This window comes from Nicotiana sylvestris, chromosome 1, assembly GCF_000393655.2.
Source record: "Nicotiana sylvestris chromosome 1, ASM39365v2, whole genome shotgun sequence".
Classification (NCBI taxonomy): Eukaryota; Viridiplantae; Streptophyta; class Magnoliopsida; order Solanales; family Solanaceae; genus Nicotiana; species Nicotiana sylvestris.
In genome coordinates, this window is record NC_091057.1 from 103,759,629 (window position 1) to 103,777,832 (window position 18,204).

General features: G+C 39.7%; 1 protein-coding gene across 1 annotated transcript in view; it reads left to right on the plus strand.

Annotated features, from left to right (window-relative positions):
- Positions 1–18,204, plus strand: part of LOC138872663 (uncharacterized) — a 67,962-nt gene that overhangs the window by 25,878 nt on the left and 23,880 nt on the right. Inside the window, exons 2-5 of the mRNA XM_070151053.1 lie at positions 12,798–12,856; positions 13,809–16,114; positions 16,235–16,359; positions 16,625–17,162. Coding sequence (XP_070007154.1) covers positions 12,798–12,856; positions 13,809–16,114; positions 16,235–16,359; positions 16,625–17,162 — 3,028 coding nt within the window. The remainder of the gene's footprint in view (positions 1–12,797; positions 12,857–13,808; positions 16,115–16,234; positions 16,360–16,624; positions 17,163–18,204) is intronic.

Sequence of the window (18,204 nt, forward strand, 5' to 3'; positions counted from 1 at the left end):
GCCGGATGGCCCTTTGGTTCCCGGAAAGTTGCCCCCTCCTCGATTCGAGTTGTCCGCTCGGGTACACAGTCTAGAACACCGACCCAGGTTTTAAACATAGATAACTCAACTTTATGCCAGATCCCTAGTAGGAACGCTTATTTGCATCATGTGCATTTTGACTTAGGGGACTCAACACAGGGGTTGGGTCTGTCTAGGGCTAGCAACCTGAAATGAAAAAGACCATCTTGATGCATCCTATGTGCTACATGTTGCATTCCTTCAAGGGTAAAAGGGTCATTTGGCGGACCAATGATAATTGAGAGTGAATGAAAAGGAAAAAAGGAAAAAGAGAGGGTGAAGTGCGAAGATAAAGCAAATAGGGCCCGATTATGTTTTGTTACATTTTTATTTAAAAAAAAATTAAAAAAAAATTCTTTGCACTTTTTATCATTTTTGAAAAATAAAAAATAAAAAAAAGGGAAAAAGAAAATCCAAAAGATTTTACATGTTTCATCACCTTTTAAGAAAAAGCAAAAGAAAAAAAAAGATATGTTTTCTCTGAATTAATTATTTTTTTATTCTCACCCGTATCCAATCTGCCCGAACTACATCGGGTTTGATTCTCACCGGATGTGAGATACGTAGGCAAACCTCATCGGTTCCGGCCCATAGTTTTCAAAAAATCCAAAAAAAATATTTTTCTTTACTTCCTCTCTAGAAAAGTTTTTTAGACCCCCAATTTTCAAAAAATCCAAAAATATTTTCCACTATTTGCTTCTTTAGAAAGTCTTTCTTTTAGACCCTAATTGTTTTTTAAAAAAAAAATATAAAAAATATTTTCTTTCTTTCTTTCAAAACTCAAAAAAAAAATTCAAAAAAAAAATCTTTCTTCTTTAGAAGTCCTTCTTTGCAAAAATGCTGGAAAAAAAAATCAAAATCCAAAAATGTTCCCTTTATTCTTTATAAGTCTTTCTTTTGAAAAATAAAACAAAAATTCAAAAAAAAAAGTTAGTTTATTTACTTTATGCATGATATTGCCGAACTACGCGGGTTTGATTCTCACAGGGCGTGAGATACGTAGGCAACCCTCATTGGGTCCAACCTCCCCTTTTCTAAAATAGCAAAAATGTCAATTTTAATTTATGTCATGAATATGTCCGGTGATGCCGTTTATGTCAAACATAGCCAAATGTTCCCGAAAAGGACACCGGAAGGCTGACTTTGCATAAACGGCCACCTTTGGTCATTTTTTTAGATTTTCGGTCGATTGACCCACACAGCCTTAGAATCTTCGTCCCCGAGGCGCGGAAAGGCCGTGTTTGCAAATATCTAGTTTTCTATTTTTAAAAAAAAAATGAGAAAAGAGTCGTAAATAAGCAGGTGATGCTGTTTTTGCCAGAAATAGCCGAATGTTCCCGAAAAGGGACGTCGGAAGGCTGACTTCGCATAAACGGTCACCTTTGGTTATTTTGTAGATTTTTGGCCGGTTAGCTAACGCAGCCTTAAAATCTTCGTTCCCAAAGTGCTGAAAGGTCGTCTTGGCAAAACCTGGCCTTTTATTTTATTTATTTTTTTTAAAAAAGTCAGTGGCCAAAGTGAATACCGTTTAGATTTTTGGTCAAAATAAGTCGAGCCAGCTTCGGCAGTATCTAAAGCCGTTCTTGCCGAGACAGCCTTAGAGTATCTTTCAGTCGTCGAAAGACTATTTTTGTAAAAGAATGGACAAAGTTTTTTTTTTTAAAAAACAATCCTTCCCGGCCTCAAAATTCATAGAATTAAGAGGGGGCCATGTTTGCAAAAACAACCATTTGGTTAAAATTGGCAAATAGGGAAAAGAAAGTGTCCGTCTGTCTTTGAGTTTTTAATTCTTTTAATTAGGGTATGTGGGTTGTTTGATTTTTAAGTATGTAGGTCATCTTTTCGTCGAAGTCTGTTAGTATGGTCAGTTTTTAAAACTTGGTAATCAAGTTTGAAAATTCGAAAATTCCAAAAAAAAAAGTTCTATTATTACTTATCTTTTATTGGTCCGAACTACGCAAGGTCTGATTCATGCGGGGTCATGATATGTAGGCAATCTCCATAAGATTCGACCACAACAAAAAAAAAATGAAAAAAAAATCGAAAAAGAAGGAAAATGAAAAAAAGAAAAAAAAAGAAAAAAAGGAAAAAGATGTTGTTAATAATGAGGACCGACTGAGTCCATTCTAACCTATTTTGTTTTGAATCACAAAGAAAGTTAAGGTGGTTGGTTTGTGGTAAGCCAGAAGTACAAGATCCAGAAGCACACTTTGCGGGGATCAGGCCTGATGACAGAAGCACTCGAATCCTATTGGGGACTTGTTGACTAAGGTTGATGATATTAAAGTTGGCAATGGTCTGGGCAATACTGATGCGAGGCTCAGTGGCTAAGATGCCAGTTTTGACTAAGTGGGAGGACGCTCCGTTCCTTGGTTAGCAAGAGAGAAGCTTTTGGTGACTTATTTTGTTGTCATTTCTGTTGTCCGGGTTATTCTTAGGATTGTAATACGGATGTTGTCTTGTGTCAAACCTTCTTATCTTTCTTATCTTGTCGTAGCGGTCTGTTTAGTTTTGTCCAGGTTGTTTTAGGATTTTATCCTGGTTTGTTTTGTTTGTTTTGTTATTCAAACCATTTCTCCGTTAGTCTAATGCAAAATCCGGCCTTTTATTATTTCCAGTCGTCTTTTCATTTAGTTCTTTTATCATTTTGTTGTGTCTTTTATTCAACGCCGATTCTAGTGACATGACATGCGCACACAGTTTGGGCGTAATCATAAAAGTTAATCATAAAATCAGTTGAAGGTGATCGGGATATTTAAGGGAAATAAGAATGGTTTGAGATCATTTGAAGCCCAAACCATGAGAAATTGGGGAAAGTAAATGAGAGTGTTGTCCAACGATGTTACGTGTGGATATGGTTCTCTGGTGCAATCAAAAGATGTTACCAATGTTTTCGGCAGTTTGTTTAATTGTGTTGTTTGTACTTGGCGTGTTTTGGAGATTGGAATGACGAAGACATTTTGTTCTACTATCCAAACACTTTATCCTTCGTTAGCCCTTTGAGCCTTATTTATTGTTCTTTCGTACCTCTCTTTCGGAATCAGTAGCAAAGATTAGAAACACAAACGTGGAAGAAAAAGAAAAAAAAGGAAAAGAAAGCAACTAAAACAACAAAAAACAACAAAAGGGAAAAAAGAAAAAAAGAAAAAATGATAACAAAAACAAAAGAAAGTCAGAAGAAAACAGAGGATTTGGGAACTACGTTTGACCTGATTCCTCAAAGAGGATATGTAGGCGCCTCACGGCTTGGTCATAGGGTGCATAGTGTGCATAGTGTAACAAAAAAAATAAAAAATCCCCAAGCAAGAAACTCGGGCAAGGGTTGTGCTTGTTATAAACAAATATGGTTCCGAAGGTTGTAATTTCGAACCCCAAATTGATTTATTTTTGAGCCTTTAAAACCCTTTCTTTCTAGCCTATCCAAAACCCCACATTACGGTCCAAAGAAAGACCTTCTGATCAGTCTTCAAAAGATGCCAAGTCAGACAAATGAGAGTCTTACCGGTGAACATAACACTCTGTCCCACAGCAGAAAGGACTCTAATCCCCTGCAGAGAGAGTCATACCGGCAACACCCCAAATCCCCAGCTGGAAAGTGATACAAATGAGAGAGTCTTATCGGTGAAAATCTTCATGGACACCATAAGGCGATGAAAGCTGAGAGAAAAAAAACAAAATGAGAGAGGCTTGATAGTGAAAACCCTTTGGGCACTACAAGTCGAATAAGATTAAGAATCTGATGGGGAATCTCCAAGTTAAGATCTTGAAAGACGATTGACGGCGGAGGATAGGCCACATGTGCATGTCACGACCATTAGAGTCGGTAGCGACGTTTGATAGGTTTTTATTTATAGTTTCTTTTGTTAAAGAGTCATCTCTTTCCTTTGTCTTTTATTCGGTTCCCTTTTTGTTTGTCTTTCTCCTTTCATAGAAACATTCCCCAGTAGAGTCTATTTGGTCAGAACCAATGAGAAATGACTTCAAAATCTACCATTAGATTTCCAATTATGCAAGACCGGATCCAATTAGAACATCCAAATGGTCTAAGTCAGCAAGGAACAAGCGCGAGGCCAGTGTCAGAAAGATATCCCCAGCAAAAGGGAATTGACCAAAGGATTGACGAGTGTCAAGAGGGATATCCTTGCCAAAATCAAAGGTTATAAACCTCAAGGCTGAGGCCCGTGGACAAAGCAAGGAGAGCAATGAGCATGATTTGGGAAATTCATACGAGACTAAAAGGTTGGGGAAATGCAAGTTTCCGAGCTATGCCACAAAAGAAGAGGGATATCCCCAGCAGAAAGGGATTATCCCCAACAAATAATATCATCCCCAACAAGTTTTGGAACGCAGAGCAGGGAAGGAGAAAGGGAAAAGCCATCCCAGTAGGAGTATCACAACCAACCACCGCGTTTTAAACTAACAAATTTTGTTTGATTTGAAATAGGTAAAAGGAAATGGCATTGATGACGGAAATGCATGCCACAAGAAAGATTATCAAACTGGGGCAGAAAATTTTCCTTCCATTTAGAAAATTTTCTGGAAGTCAGGTACCCATTCGGGGAAGAATAAAGATAGCACCAGTTTCAAGGGAAGTGGTCTTTGAACCGGTGTTACCCCCAGCATAATAAGTTTTAATGAAGGAAGTTGTTCCCCAGTGGACAGAACAAAAGGATGAAACTTGTGCTAGAAAAAAGCAAAAGGCCAGCCTTCCGAAGAATGAAGCACTAGTTTTAAAGGAATCAAAATCCCCAGCAGTGTTATCCTCGACAGCGTTATCCCCAACTGATAACATTTTATCCCCCAACAGGTAAGTAAATAATTCCCCAACAGTGTTATCCCCAGCAGTTTCGAGGGAAGACAACACAGGTAAGTAAATAATTCAGGAAGAAGGAAATGGTTCACGCATAGGAGACGCACTTCCTAAATTAAGATTTCGTGCATAGGAGACGCGCTTCCTAAATTAAGATTTCATTAATAGGAGACGCATTTCCTAGTTTAAAATCATTAAAGTTTTACCCATAGGACACGCACTTCCTAAGTCTATTTTACCCATAGGATACACACTTCCTAAGTTTAGTTACCCATATGAGACGCACTTCCTAGTTTAAAATCATTAAAGTTTTACCCCTAGGAGATGTACTTCCTAAGTTTAGTTTCACCCATAGGAGACGCACTTCCTAAGTTTATTTTTACCCCTAGGAGACGCACATCCTAAGTTTAATTTCATGCATAGGAGACGCACTTCCTAAGTTTAATTTCATGCATAGGAGACGCACTTCCTAAATTAAGATTTCATGCATAGAAGACGCACTTCCTAAATTAAGATTTCATGCATAGGAGACGCACTTCCTAAATTAAGATTTCGTGCATAGGAGACGCGCTTCCTAAATTAAGATTTCATTAATAGGAGACGCATTTCCTAGTTTAAAATCATTAAAGTTTTACCCATAGGAGACGCACTTCCTAGTTTAAAATCATTAAAGTTTTACCCCTAGGAGACGCACTTCCTAAGTTTAGTTTCACCCATAGGAGACGCACTTCCTAAGTTTATTTTTACCCCTAGGAGACGCACTTCCTAAGTTTAATTTCATGCATAGGAGACACACTTCCTAAGTTTAATTTCATGCATAGGAGACGCACTTCCTAAATTAAGATTTCATGCATAGGAGACGCACTTCCTAAATTAAGATTTCATGCATAGGAGACGCACTTCCTAAATTAAGATTTCGTGCATAGGAGACGTGCTTCCTAAATTAAGATTTCATTAATAGGAGACGCATTTCCTAGTTTAAAATCATTAAAGTTTTACCCATAGGACACACACTTCCTAAGTCTATTTTACCCATTGGATACGCACTTCCTAAGTTTAGTTACCCATAGGAGACGCACTTCCTAGTTTAAAATCATTAAAGTTTTACCCCTAGGAGACGCACTTCCTAAGTTTATTTTACCCATTGGAGACGCACTTCCTAAGTTTACTTTTACCCCATAGGAGACGCACTTCCTAAATTAAGATTTCATTCATAGGAGATGCACTTCCTAAAGTATTTTCATTCATAGGAGACGCAGTTCCTAAGTTCATTTTTACCCCATAGGAGACGCACTTCCTAAGTTCATTTTTACCCCATAGGAGACGCACTTCCTGAGTTTATTTTTATCCCTAGGAGACGCACTTCCTAAGTTTTATTTCATGCATAGGAGACGCACTTCCTGAATTAAGTTTTCATTAATAGGACACGCACTTCCTAGTTCAAAATCATTAAAGTTTCACCCATAGGAGACGCACTTCCTAAGTTTATTTTTACCCTTAGGAGACACACTTCCTAGTCTGGTTCATTTAAGTTCATTTGTAGGAGACACACTTCCTAGGCTGGGTCTTTCAGGTTATATTTTGCTTTAGGAGACGCACTTCCTGATTTTGGTTCATACAAGTTTTACTCGTAGGAGACGCACTTCCTAGTTGGGTTCACCCGCCCTCGAATAGGATATTTTGGGTTCATCCGCCCTCGAATAGGATATCTTGGGTTCATCCGCCCTCGAATAGGATATTTTGGGTTCATCCGCCCTCGAATAGGATATTTTGGGTTCATCTGCCCTCGAATAGGATATTTTGGGTTCATCCGCCCTCGAATAGGATATCTTGGGTTCATCCGCCCTCGAATAGGATATCTTGGGTTCATCCTCCCTCGAATAGGATATCTTGGGTTCATCCTCCCTCGAATAGGATATTTTGGGTTCATCCGCCCTCAAAATAGGATATGTTGGGTTCATCCGCCCTCAAATAGGATATTTTGGGTTCATCCGCCCTCAAATAGGATTTTATTTTCAAAGTTGTTGTTGAAGTCAGGAGTCCGCCTGAAGAAAGGAAAGACGTTTTATTTTTAAAGTTGTTTAAATCTCTCCAACCCAAAGAAAGGAATGACATTTTATTTTCAAAAGTTTTTGTTGAAGTCAGGAGCCCGCCTGAAGAGAGGAAAGGCGTTTTATTTTTCAAAGTTGTTGTTGAAGTCAGGAGCCCGCCTGAAGAGAGGAAAGGCGTTTTATTTTTAAAGTTGTTTAAATCTCGCCAACTCAAAGAAAGGAATGACATTTTATTTTCAAAAGTTTTTGTTGAAGTCAGGAGCCCGCCTGAAGAGAGGAAAGGCATTTTATTTTTCAAAGTTGTTGTTGAAGTCAGGAGCCCGCCTGAAGAGAGGAAAGGCGTTTTATTTTTAAAAGTTGTTGAAATCTCGCCAGCCTAAAGAAAGAAATGACATTTTATTTTCAAAGTTGTTGTTGAAGTCAGGAGCCCGCCTGAAGAGAGAAAAGGCGTTTTATTTTTCAAAGTTGTTGTGTCAGGAGCCCGCCTGAAGAGAGGAAAGGCATTTTATTTTTAAAGTTGTTTAAATCTCGCCAACCTAAAGAAAGGAACGACATTTTATTTTTAAAGTTGTTGTTGAGGTCAGGAGCCCGCCTGAAGAGAGGAAAGGCGTTTTATTTTTAAAGTTGTTTAAATCTCGCCAACCTAAAGAAAGGAATGACATTTTATTTTCAAAGTTGTTGTTGAAGTCAGGAGCCCGCCTGAAGAGAGGAAAGACGTTTTATTTTTCAAAGTTGTTGTTGAGGTCAGGAGCCCGCCTGGAGAATGGAGGCTGGATTCTCTTTAAATTGTTGTTGAAGTCAGTAAAGCAGAGGAATACAACAAAATCCCTTGAGAAATAAAACAAAAATCCCCAGCAAAGGAAAGCAGTTCGAGACCGACAATCAAGGGAGGATGCAAATCAAATCAGAAGTGAAGAAACAGTAGAAGAAACACAAATCAAGGAGACATCAAGGCAACGAGGGACACAAGAGCAAGACTGAAGAGATTTTGTAATTCATAGACTATAGTTTAGTCTAGCTTCTTGATTTCTCTTGGCATGGTGTAATGAGGAGGTTAGTAAGCAGTAGCAGCAACAACAATATCAGTAACAACAACATTACAGTTCCGTGGTAGTCCCAGCTACCAAAACTTCCCGAACTACATTGACCTGATTCCTGTTTAGCCCAGGATATGTAGGAAACCTCTGAAGCAAAGGTTCGGTCAAATCTTTTCAAAAAAAAATGCTTCGCACGGAGTACTCGAACGGGCAAAAATCGCTCGTATCCGCTCACTTTATCTTTGCACGAAAACTCTTTGTGTTTTCGGACAAAGAGGGGCAGCTGTGAGCACATGATTTTTGCCCTATATGAGAATTACTCCCAAAAATCCAAAATAAAACAATTTTCCTTTGTGTGCAATTTTTAGAATTTTTGTGGCATTTTTGATAATTATTTGTATTTCTATCTGTGCGTGTTTATTGGTATGAGAATTACTCCCAAAAATCCAAAATAAAACAATTTTCCTTTGTGTGCAATTTTTAGAATTTTTGTGGCATTTTTGATAATTATTTGTATTTTTGTCTGTGCGTGTTTATTGGTTAAATTAATAAAAAAACTACAAAAATATGTCGTATATGCATTTAGTATTTATTTAAGTTTGTTTTACAATATCATAAAAATAATGTACATTGCATTTTTAGCATTTAACGTCTAAATTGTGCGATTTTTATAGTTAATTGCTATTTAAATGTGCGATAATTGTTATTTGGACAGATTTTTGAATCAGGACAGTAACAGTAGTTTTAGGGGTAATACGGAAATTAACCAATTGCAGATTATTTAATTATGGTGGAGGACAAGACATAATGATAAAAGTAAAAAGAAAAAGGTTAATGATGATGTCTTCTTTTGACCATTCAAAAAGAGGGAACAGTGGGGCCCACGTTGACTACTTTTACTAAAGTAAAAATTAGAAATAGTGTAGGTAATAATAAAAGGTTAAAAGTTATACATAGTAGAAGAATATTGGGGTAAAAGTAAAAAAAAGGGTAAAAAAGGGTAGTAAGAATAGTTTAAAGTAAAAAGGGGAAAGAGGTAAAAGGGGGTCTTGCTTTGTATATAAGGGGGGATGAGGGGATTGAATTTAGAGAAGGGGATTTTTGGAAGAATTTTGGGAGAGAAATTTCAAAACTAAAGGAGAGAACAAAAACTGAAAAAAAATCTTCTACTTTCCTTCATTGTTTGAAATCAGCATTAATTGCTGTTGTTTCATCGAAGCTTGAAGCTTCTTTTTTGGGATTACTATTCCACCGGTTTGCAAACTCTATTCCTGGGTTGTTACTGTTGCTGGGCTGTTGTTGCTGGGCTGTATTGTTACTACTGCTGCTGATTCTCATCTTCATCTTCTTTTGTTTCCAATACCAGGTACACGACTGTAATACTAGTTATTACAAGATAATAATGTGGAAGCATGAATACATATGAAGAATAGAATTTTGAAGTTTTGATTTCGCTTTTTTTCTTTCTTCCTTTTATTGATTGTATTTAAGCTATTTCATATATTACTGAATAATAATTGGAATAAGAGAAAATAACATAAGTTAGTCTTTAATGAATCGGCTTGGAAAAACGGGTTAATTCGCTAGTTATGAAGGTTTTAAGATTATTAACAGTAGGTTAATCGTAAACAAGTAGCTAAATTTAGCTAAGGCATGAATTTGAACTAAATTTCGTGAATTAGGCATTAAGGCATGATTTGAGTTCAAACAAGATTAGAAGAACGTTTAAGTTTAATAAACTTTCTAATAAGCTTTAGTAATTATGGTTAAATCTAGTTTCAAATGGTTATGAATAATTAATCTCAATAGTTTTTTATAACAATGCGAGTTTTAATCTAGCTATATTTGATTCTTTTGAATATTAGTTGTCGAATTTTATTTTTATTTATAATTTCGAATTTGTTTTTTGTATAATTTCTTTTCATCAATATTTGTATTAATCTAGCAATTAGTATGCCATGCTTTCTTAAATAAAAAAAGGCTCGTAATTAATTAGGATTTTCTTTCTTTATTTTAGAGACTAATTTTAATAGAAAAAATGTAGTCGCTTTAGGATTTGTCCATTTAAAATAAATGAGATGAGCCTCGCCTAGTAAAATGTATAGATTGCGGGGCCCTCACAAATGTATGCATTAATTACTTAGAACATCGGAGTTGGCCGTCTAGAGAAATTTTACGGCCTTTCCCAAAACAACAATACGCTAGTCGTTCTAGGCGCGTCTTTAACAAATCATTTTCTTAAATATGGGTGTGCATTTATGTAACCCAAATCCAAATCTCAACGGAGTCGAAATGTGTCGATAACCATGGGTGCATTGATTGCAACGTGGTCTGAAATACGTTTTCACAATGTTGCAATTCTCCGTAAAATAATAACAATAAATAAATAATAATAAAAGCGGCTAAAGGTTAAAATCTGCACATAAGTTCATAATTGTATAAAAATCAGATATTTAAGCCAAATATGACAGTTGAGCGACCGTGGTAGAACCACAGAACTTGGGAATGCCTAACACCTTCTCCCAGGTTAACAAAATTCCTTATTCGGATTTCTGGTTCGCGGACTGTTAACAGAGTCATTTTTTTCCTCGATTCGGGATTAAACCGGTGACTTGGGACACCATAAATCTCCCAAGTGGTGACTCTGAATTAAACAAACAAATCCCGTTTCGATTGTCCTTTAATTGGAAAAACTCCCTCTGCGCCTTGCGGGTGCGGCCAAAAAGAGGTGTGACAGCATTCTTGGGTGTTATAATATGTCCGCGAAAAGACGACAACATAGAATTGGGCCTCGTGGGAATGGTTGATGTCGCAATCAAGAAAGCGAATGGCACATTAGTTCCCCTGATCTTGTCTGAGATTTACCGAGCTTTGACCATCTGTCGAGAAGGGGGAAAATTCTTCCAAGGCTGCAACTTACTACTACAATTGTGGATACTGGAACATCTCTGTCACCGTGTCTGGTATATGAACTACGGCATGACCGGTTTGGATTGCATCGAAGAATTTGAAAGCCGAGTGGTGGGGGTTGAATTTCCAGAGGGTATCGAAGATTGGTTTGCCCACTTGAGTTCTTTAACTTCGGATAAAATTGAGTGGACGTTCGGATGGCTCCCTGCCATCGAAGTCATATACATGTCAGCTAATGTGTGCTACTTTCTCCTAATGGGCATCCGTAGCATCCAACCATATACTCCTCATAGGGTTTTGCCAACTAGGAAGATTTCAAACCGTCCCCCATGACGAAGATTTGAGTGTACATGTAGTCGAATTGGGCCCAAAGGCTGTATTTCCAGAAGGAAGAGTTCGCCAAGTTTGGAATGAGTGCAGATTTCTCGAACCCAAGACTATGGTGCGGGATCTAGCTAGAGGTGAGGTGGACCCCAATTATATGGTTTGGTTTGGCAAAAGATTTCAAATTCCTCGAGAGCCCGAGAGACCTGCTAAGAGACCTCATGTCCAACAATTCACTAACGACTCGCAGGAGCAGTGGGGCTGGTTGACAAAAGAAGAAAGCTATAGGGCTAAGATAAGTAAATTAGAGGGACAAATTAGGGACCTCAAATTTGGCCATAGTATCCAAGCTGCCGCAGATGAAGGGGAAAAGAAAAAGCTAACTCAGGAAAACGAAGCTTTCAAAGCTCAAATCCATAAAATGAGAATAGCTGCTAGAAACCCGAAAAGAAGCCGGGCAGATGAAAGGCTTATAAGCGGTCTGGAAAGAAATTACTTGAGTGTCAAGATGACCTAGAAAAATCTGAGGCTAGTCTAGCAAAAGTCCAAGCACAATTGGCAGAGAATGCAGAAGGGCGGGCAGAGTTTGTGCGACAAATGAAAAGAAAATATGAGGGGACAATCGCCAATTTAAAGAGAAAGCTAATCACCCTTGAAAATGAGGCGGACAAACAGGCTAGGAATTTTAAAGCCGATAGGTAACATTGTTATGCTTTGATGGCCCAAATGGACGAAGATATGCAACAATTGCGGAATCAAAATCATCATGACACTCAAGTGTTGGAAGCCCAGAATCAGCAAATCGGGCGTTTACTTCAGGAAAAGGGTATTGTCCGAGAGAGGGTTAGAGCCATTGCCGACTACATCGTCATGAAATGCCACGCATGTGAGGATATGACTCAGACCACTTTCTTCGCTGTTGTAATGACATTTGTCCGCTAGATAATGAGTGATTTGGAGCGGCTTCAAGGGGATCTCGCACGTAGGCCCGTGAGACCGAATGATGTCCCACGGGCCCTAGGAGTCGAAGCATTGATGTATTCATGATTTTTCACTTATTGAGTCTGTATTTTGGAAATTATTTTTTAGTCTGTTGGTAGTTTTAAAATTCCAAGAAAATGAGTAGTTTGAAGTCTTTTGTAATAGAAAGTTTAGGAGTTTTATTAATGAAAATTTGAAAATTCCCAAAAAATTGTTTCTTTATTTTTCGCACTTATTTTTCTTGAACTACGTAATGATCTAATTCATGCGACATCGTGATACGTAGGCAATCCTCATCGGATCCGGTCACGATTTTTGTAAATAACTCAAATAATAGAGGGATGTGAAAAAGAGAGCCAAAGAAAAACCAAAAGAAAAACGAAAAAAAAGGCAAGGAAAGAGAGGAAAGAAAAGAGTGGAAAATGGGAATAAGAGGAGAAGTACAAAAGCCAAAAGTGGAAAGAAAAATAAATTGGGAAAATAAGCAGAGCCAGGATGAAACATGCAACCGTTGCGAAACATGTAGAAACACATTTAACTGTATAGATGCATCACACCCCAACGTGCGATTTCCTATGTGTTAATTGCTTTAAACTAACTAGTTTGTTGTCTACTATTGTAAAGGTTCTATAGTAAGGTGGTTGGTTTTGTGGTAGTCTGGCTTCACATTCATACTTCACAAGGTCAAAAGGAAGCGTTGAAATGTCTTCGGAAATTCCTCTGCCAACAGTTCCTATTCCAGAGGATAGTCCGATCTCGTCCATCCCAACTTCTGAGTTAGCAACGGCTGAGGAAAATAGAATTCTGTGTCTCCGCATGATGGAAATGTGGGACGCCTGGGCCAATGGAAAAGAACCGCCAAGTGCGATCCCTGGATTCCCTGAGCTTTTTCCCAGGGCAAGTGGGACCTCCAACATCCCCATAAGTTATCCAAATACCCCACTGGGATATCCTACCATTTCAGCCCACTTTGCTGGAACACCTTCTGAGTCTCGTCCCTAGGTGTTAGCTTCAAGTGCGGCTTCAAACATATTCACCACGCCACCTTGTTCAGCTACGGCACAACTTGCTTTACCCAGGCCTAACTTTGATTCAGCTTCCTTCACATTTCAAGCACCATCTTTCCCAGTGGAACCTCCTCAGTTTCCTACTTATACTTACCCTCAACCACCCCAATTTGAGTTCACTGCGGGGCAAGAAAAGACCACCAAAACTCCTGAGCAAGAAGAAATTGTGAGGAAGATGAGGAGTATGGAACAGAGTCTCAAAAGCATACAAGGCTTGAGTGGACAGAAAAGTGTATCCTATGTCGACTTATGCATGTTCCCTCATGTGCACCTACCATTGGGATTCAAAACCCCCAAATTTGAGAAGTACAATGGGCATGGTGATCCTATTGCTCATCTCAAGAGATATTGCAATCAGCTGCGAGGAGCCGGGGGAAAGGAAAAACTACTCATGGCCTATTTCGGAGAAAGTCTGGTTGGCATCGCATCTGAGTGGTACATGGACCAGGATATATCCCGCTGGTACATCTGGGATGATCTTGCTAGAGATTTCGTCAGGCAGTTCCAGTACAACATTGATATTTCTCCAGATAGGAACTCATTGACAAACTTGAAAAAAAATCCTCAGAAAGCTTCCGAGAGTACACAGTTAAATGGCGTGAGCAGGCATCCAGGGTAAAGCCTCTGATGGATGAGGTTGGAATGGTTACAATTTTCCTTCAAGCTCAGGAAGCTGACTACTTCCAAAATATGATGTCCGCAATGGGTAAACCGTTCGCTAAAGCTATCAAGATTGGCGAAATGGTTGAAAATGGGCTGAAAACGGGTCGAATTATAAGCCAATCTACTATCAGAGCTACCTCCCAAACCATTCAGGGTAGGTCTGGAGGAATAGCAAAGGGAAAGAAAAAGGAAGAAACATCTATGGCAGTGTCGGGTGCAAGGAGAAACTGTACTCCCAGATCCCTTTTCTCAGAAAGGACCCCGCAACACTATTACCCTCACCAAGACTTGGCCTATACTCCTCAGCCATACTCGGTCATGAATGCTCAGCCTTATGTCCGGCCACAACAACAAGCCAACAGAAATCAAGCTCCATTTCCTAGAAACCAACCTCCTTACCAAACCCACTACAACCCCCGTCCTCCACAAAATAATTTCCACCCTCATGAACCGCTAAAGAGGCCAAATTTCAGACCAATTGGCGAAACCTACTCCAGCCTGTTACCAAAGCTTGTTCAAATGGGTCTGCTACAGCCTGTTCCTCAAACCAGGCAAAACCCAGCATCACCCGCTTACAGAGCCGGTACCCGATACGCCTATCACTCAGGGGCAGAAGGGCATGACACAGATGATTGCTGGACTCTGAAGACAGCTATGGAGAACTTGATAGAACAAAGGAAGATAGTGCTGAGGGATGAAGATGTTCCCAATGTGACCAATAACCCACTGCCAGCCTACAACAAAGGGCCGGTAATTGGAATAATTTGTGAGGATAAGGAATTTGACCCAGCATTGAAGGCCATCATTGCCATTGCTGATGAAGAAAAGAAACCAAAAGCTGCCCCGAAGCAAGATAAAGGGGAGAAAAAGAAAGAAACCACCCCTCCAAAGTCAGAGAAGAAAATTGAAGTTGAGACCGGGGCAACGCCTCCCAAAGATGTTGTTCTCTACGTCCCTCAAGGCCATAAAGAAAAGCAGATGACATTGAGTCCTTCCAGGAGATTCGAGCAGAACAAAACAACCCAGATGTATGTGCCCAAGGGGGCTTATATGATGCGGGGGCCAATTAAGCCATCGAGGCTGAATGAGCCCATGGTTATTGGACGCGCGCCACAGAAGCCCATGAAAGATCCTACTGCTGTGCCCTGGAACTACAACAAAATGGTGGTGACATATAAGGGCAAAGAAATCCCAAGAGAAGTTCAAGAAAATAACCCTGTTGAAAAGTATTCCAATTTGGAAGAGGTGAACAACGCTACTAGAAAGCGCTTCCCACTTAAGAAGCCCGTGAGTGCCGAAAAAGCGGAGGCTTTCTTTCAAAACATGAAAATGGCAGATTATGAGGTGATTGACCAGCTTCGAAAATTTCCCGAACAAGTCTCCTTGTTGGCTTTGTTTATGAACTCCGCCGAACATCAGAAGGTATTGATCAAGACCTTTAACGAAGCATATGTACCTGTTGACACTTCTGTAGGGCAGTTGGAGAGAATGGCAGAAAGATTTTCCGCAATCAACCAGATCACTTTCAGTAAAAATGATTTGCCCTCAGAAGGGGCCACACATAACAAAGCCCTGCACCTAACAGTCAAATGCAAAGGGCACTACGTGAAAAGAGTTATGTTGGATGGAGGCTCTGGAGTAGACATTTGCCCACTTTCAACTCTACAGCGCATGGAAATCGGGACCGAAATAATCCGACCCAACAATGTCTGCGTACGTGCCTTCTATGGCATCAAAAGGGACACAATTGGAGAGATCAATCTAATTCTGACCATCGGCCCAATAGACTTTGAAGTAACCTTCCAGGTTCTAGACATGGACACATCCTACAACTTTCTTTTGGGGAGGTCATGGATTTATGCAGCGGGGGCTGTACCCTCTACTCTTCATCAGATGGTGAAGTTCGAGCATGAGGATCAAGAGATCGTGGTCCACGGAGAATATGAACAATCAATTTATTGGGACCCATCAGTCCCATGTCTTGAAGCAAGAGAGGGGAGTGAGCACATAGTTTATCAGGCTTTTGAAATTGTGGTTGCAGACCAGTACAAAGAAGGAAACCCTTACCCCCAACACTTCCTTTCTAATGCATCAATCATGGTGGCCAAAGAAATGATCCGACATGGCTTCAAACTGGGGAAGGGACTTGGGAAATCATTGCAAGGGATAGTTGAACTTATCACCCCGCCCACCAGTGAAAAGTTCTTCGGGGTAGGCTTCTGACCCACTCCAGCTGATATAAGATGGGCAGATGATAGAAAGAATGATGGTTGGGTCTTGCGTCAGCCGGTTCCGCATCTGTACATAACATTTGTCAAGCCAAAATACCAGAAGAAAGAAGAAGATGAGGCATTTATTGCCGAAGAGATTGAAGAGATTTGTGGGGCAATGAGGAAGATACTATATAAAACCCACATGGTCCAGCCAGGGGAGGGCTCAAGCACCGTTGAGGTGCTGTATATGGGACCCAATGCCAAGCTGCAGAATTGGAAGGCTACGCCATTCCCAATCAGGCGGGAGTCCCGGTAGACCTGTCCTGCCACTTTTTCTACATCGCGAGTTATGTCAGGGTGTAACTCGAATGTTTTTCTTTAGTTTCTTGTCTTTTAATTTCCAATGTAAACCCTGTTATCTTCAAATTCAAAGAAATGAAATCATATTTCATCGTCCATCCTTCTTTATTCTTTCTAATTTTGTTATTTTTTCTCTTTTTTCTTTCAGCTCTAATAATGTGGCTTTAAATAACATGACATGCTTGCGGACTTCATGCCCAGATCCAAACACGTTGTCTCGCTGCGAAATAATGAACCAAGAACCGGAATATGATGAAGAAGAGGCTTTTAAGGAAATAAATCGAGAATTGGAACAATTTGAGAATAAACCTAAGCCAAACTTAAATGAAACCGAGCCGGTTAATTTGTGTAGCTCTGAAGAAGTCAAAGAAACCAAGATAAGCATTCATACAGATGAAAGAACCAGGGACGCATTGATCCATCTTTTGTTTGAATTCAAAGTTGTGTTTGTTTGGTCATACGATGACATGCCAGGATTAAGTGTCGATTTAGTGGTCCATAGGTTGCCAACCTACCCCGATTATTCCCCTATCCAGCAAAAACAGAGGAAGTTCAAAATTGATATCAGTGACAAGATTAAAGTAGAGGTCACAAAACAGTTAAAGGCAGGAGTGATCCGAGTGGTCCGATACACCACATGGCTGGCTAATATAGTTCATGTGCCAAAGAAAGATAGGAAAATTCAGGTGTGCGTTGACTACCGAGATCTGAACAAAGCAAGCCCCAAGGACAATTCCCTTTTCCAAACATCCACATCTTTGTTGATAACTACGCCAAGCATGAAATACAGTCTTTTGTGGATTGTTACGCAGGATACCACCAGGTCTTGATGGATGAAGAAGATGCAGAAAAGACAGCTTTTACCACACCTTGGGGCACTTACTGTTATAGAGTCATGCCATTTGGTCTGAAAAATGCCAGGGCAACCTACATGAGGGCCATGACTACCATTTTTCATGATATGATGCACCAAGAGATAGAGGTGTATGTGGACGATGTAATCATCAAATCCAAAACTCAGGATGACCACGTTCGGGACTTGAGAAAATTCTTTCAGCGGCTGCGCAAATATAATTTGAAGCTGAACCCAGCCAAATGTGCATTTAGGGTACCATCCGGCAAACTCTTGGGATTCATAGTCATTCGGAGGGGCATCAAGTTAGATCCAACAAAGATAAAGTCTATTCGGGATTTGCCTCCTCCAAGAACCAAGAAAGATGTTATGAGTTTGTTGGGAATATTGAATTACATCAGTCGTTTCATTGCTCAGTTGACCTCCACGTGTGAACCCATATTTAAGTTGTTAAAGAAAGATGCGACAATCAAATGGACAGTTGAATGTCAAGAAGCTTTTGATAAAATCAAGGAATATCTGTCAAATCCGCCAGTTTTGGTCCCACCTGAGCTAGGGAGGCCTCTGTTCTTGTACCTGACCGTCTTGGAAAATTCTTTTGGCTGTGTCCTCGGGCAACATGACGTGACCGGAAAAAAAGAGCAGGCCATTTACTATCTGAGCAAGAAGTTTACTAGTTATGAAGCCAAGTACACTTTATTGGAAAGAACTTGTTGTGCTTTGACATGGGTCGCTCAGAAGCTGAGGCATTATTTGCAAGCTTACACCACCTACCTCATAACCAGGTTGGATCCTTTAAAGTACATATTTCAGAAACCAATGCCCACTGGGAGATTAGCAAAGTGGCAGATCTTGCTCACGGAGTTTGACATAAT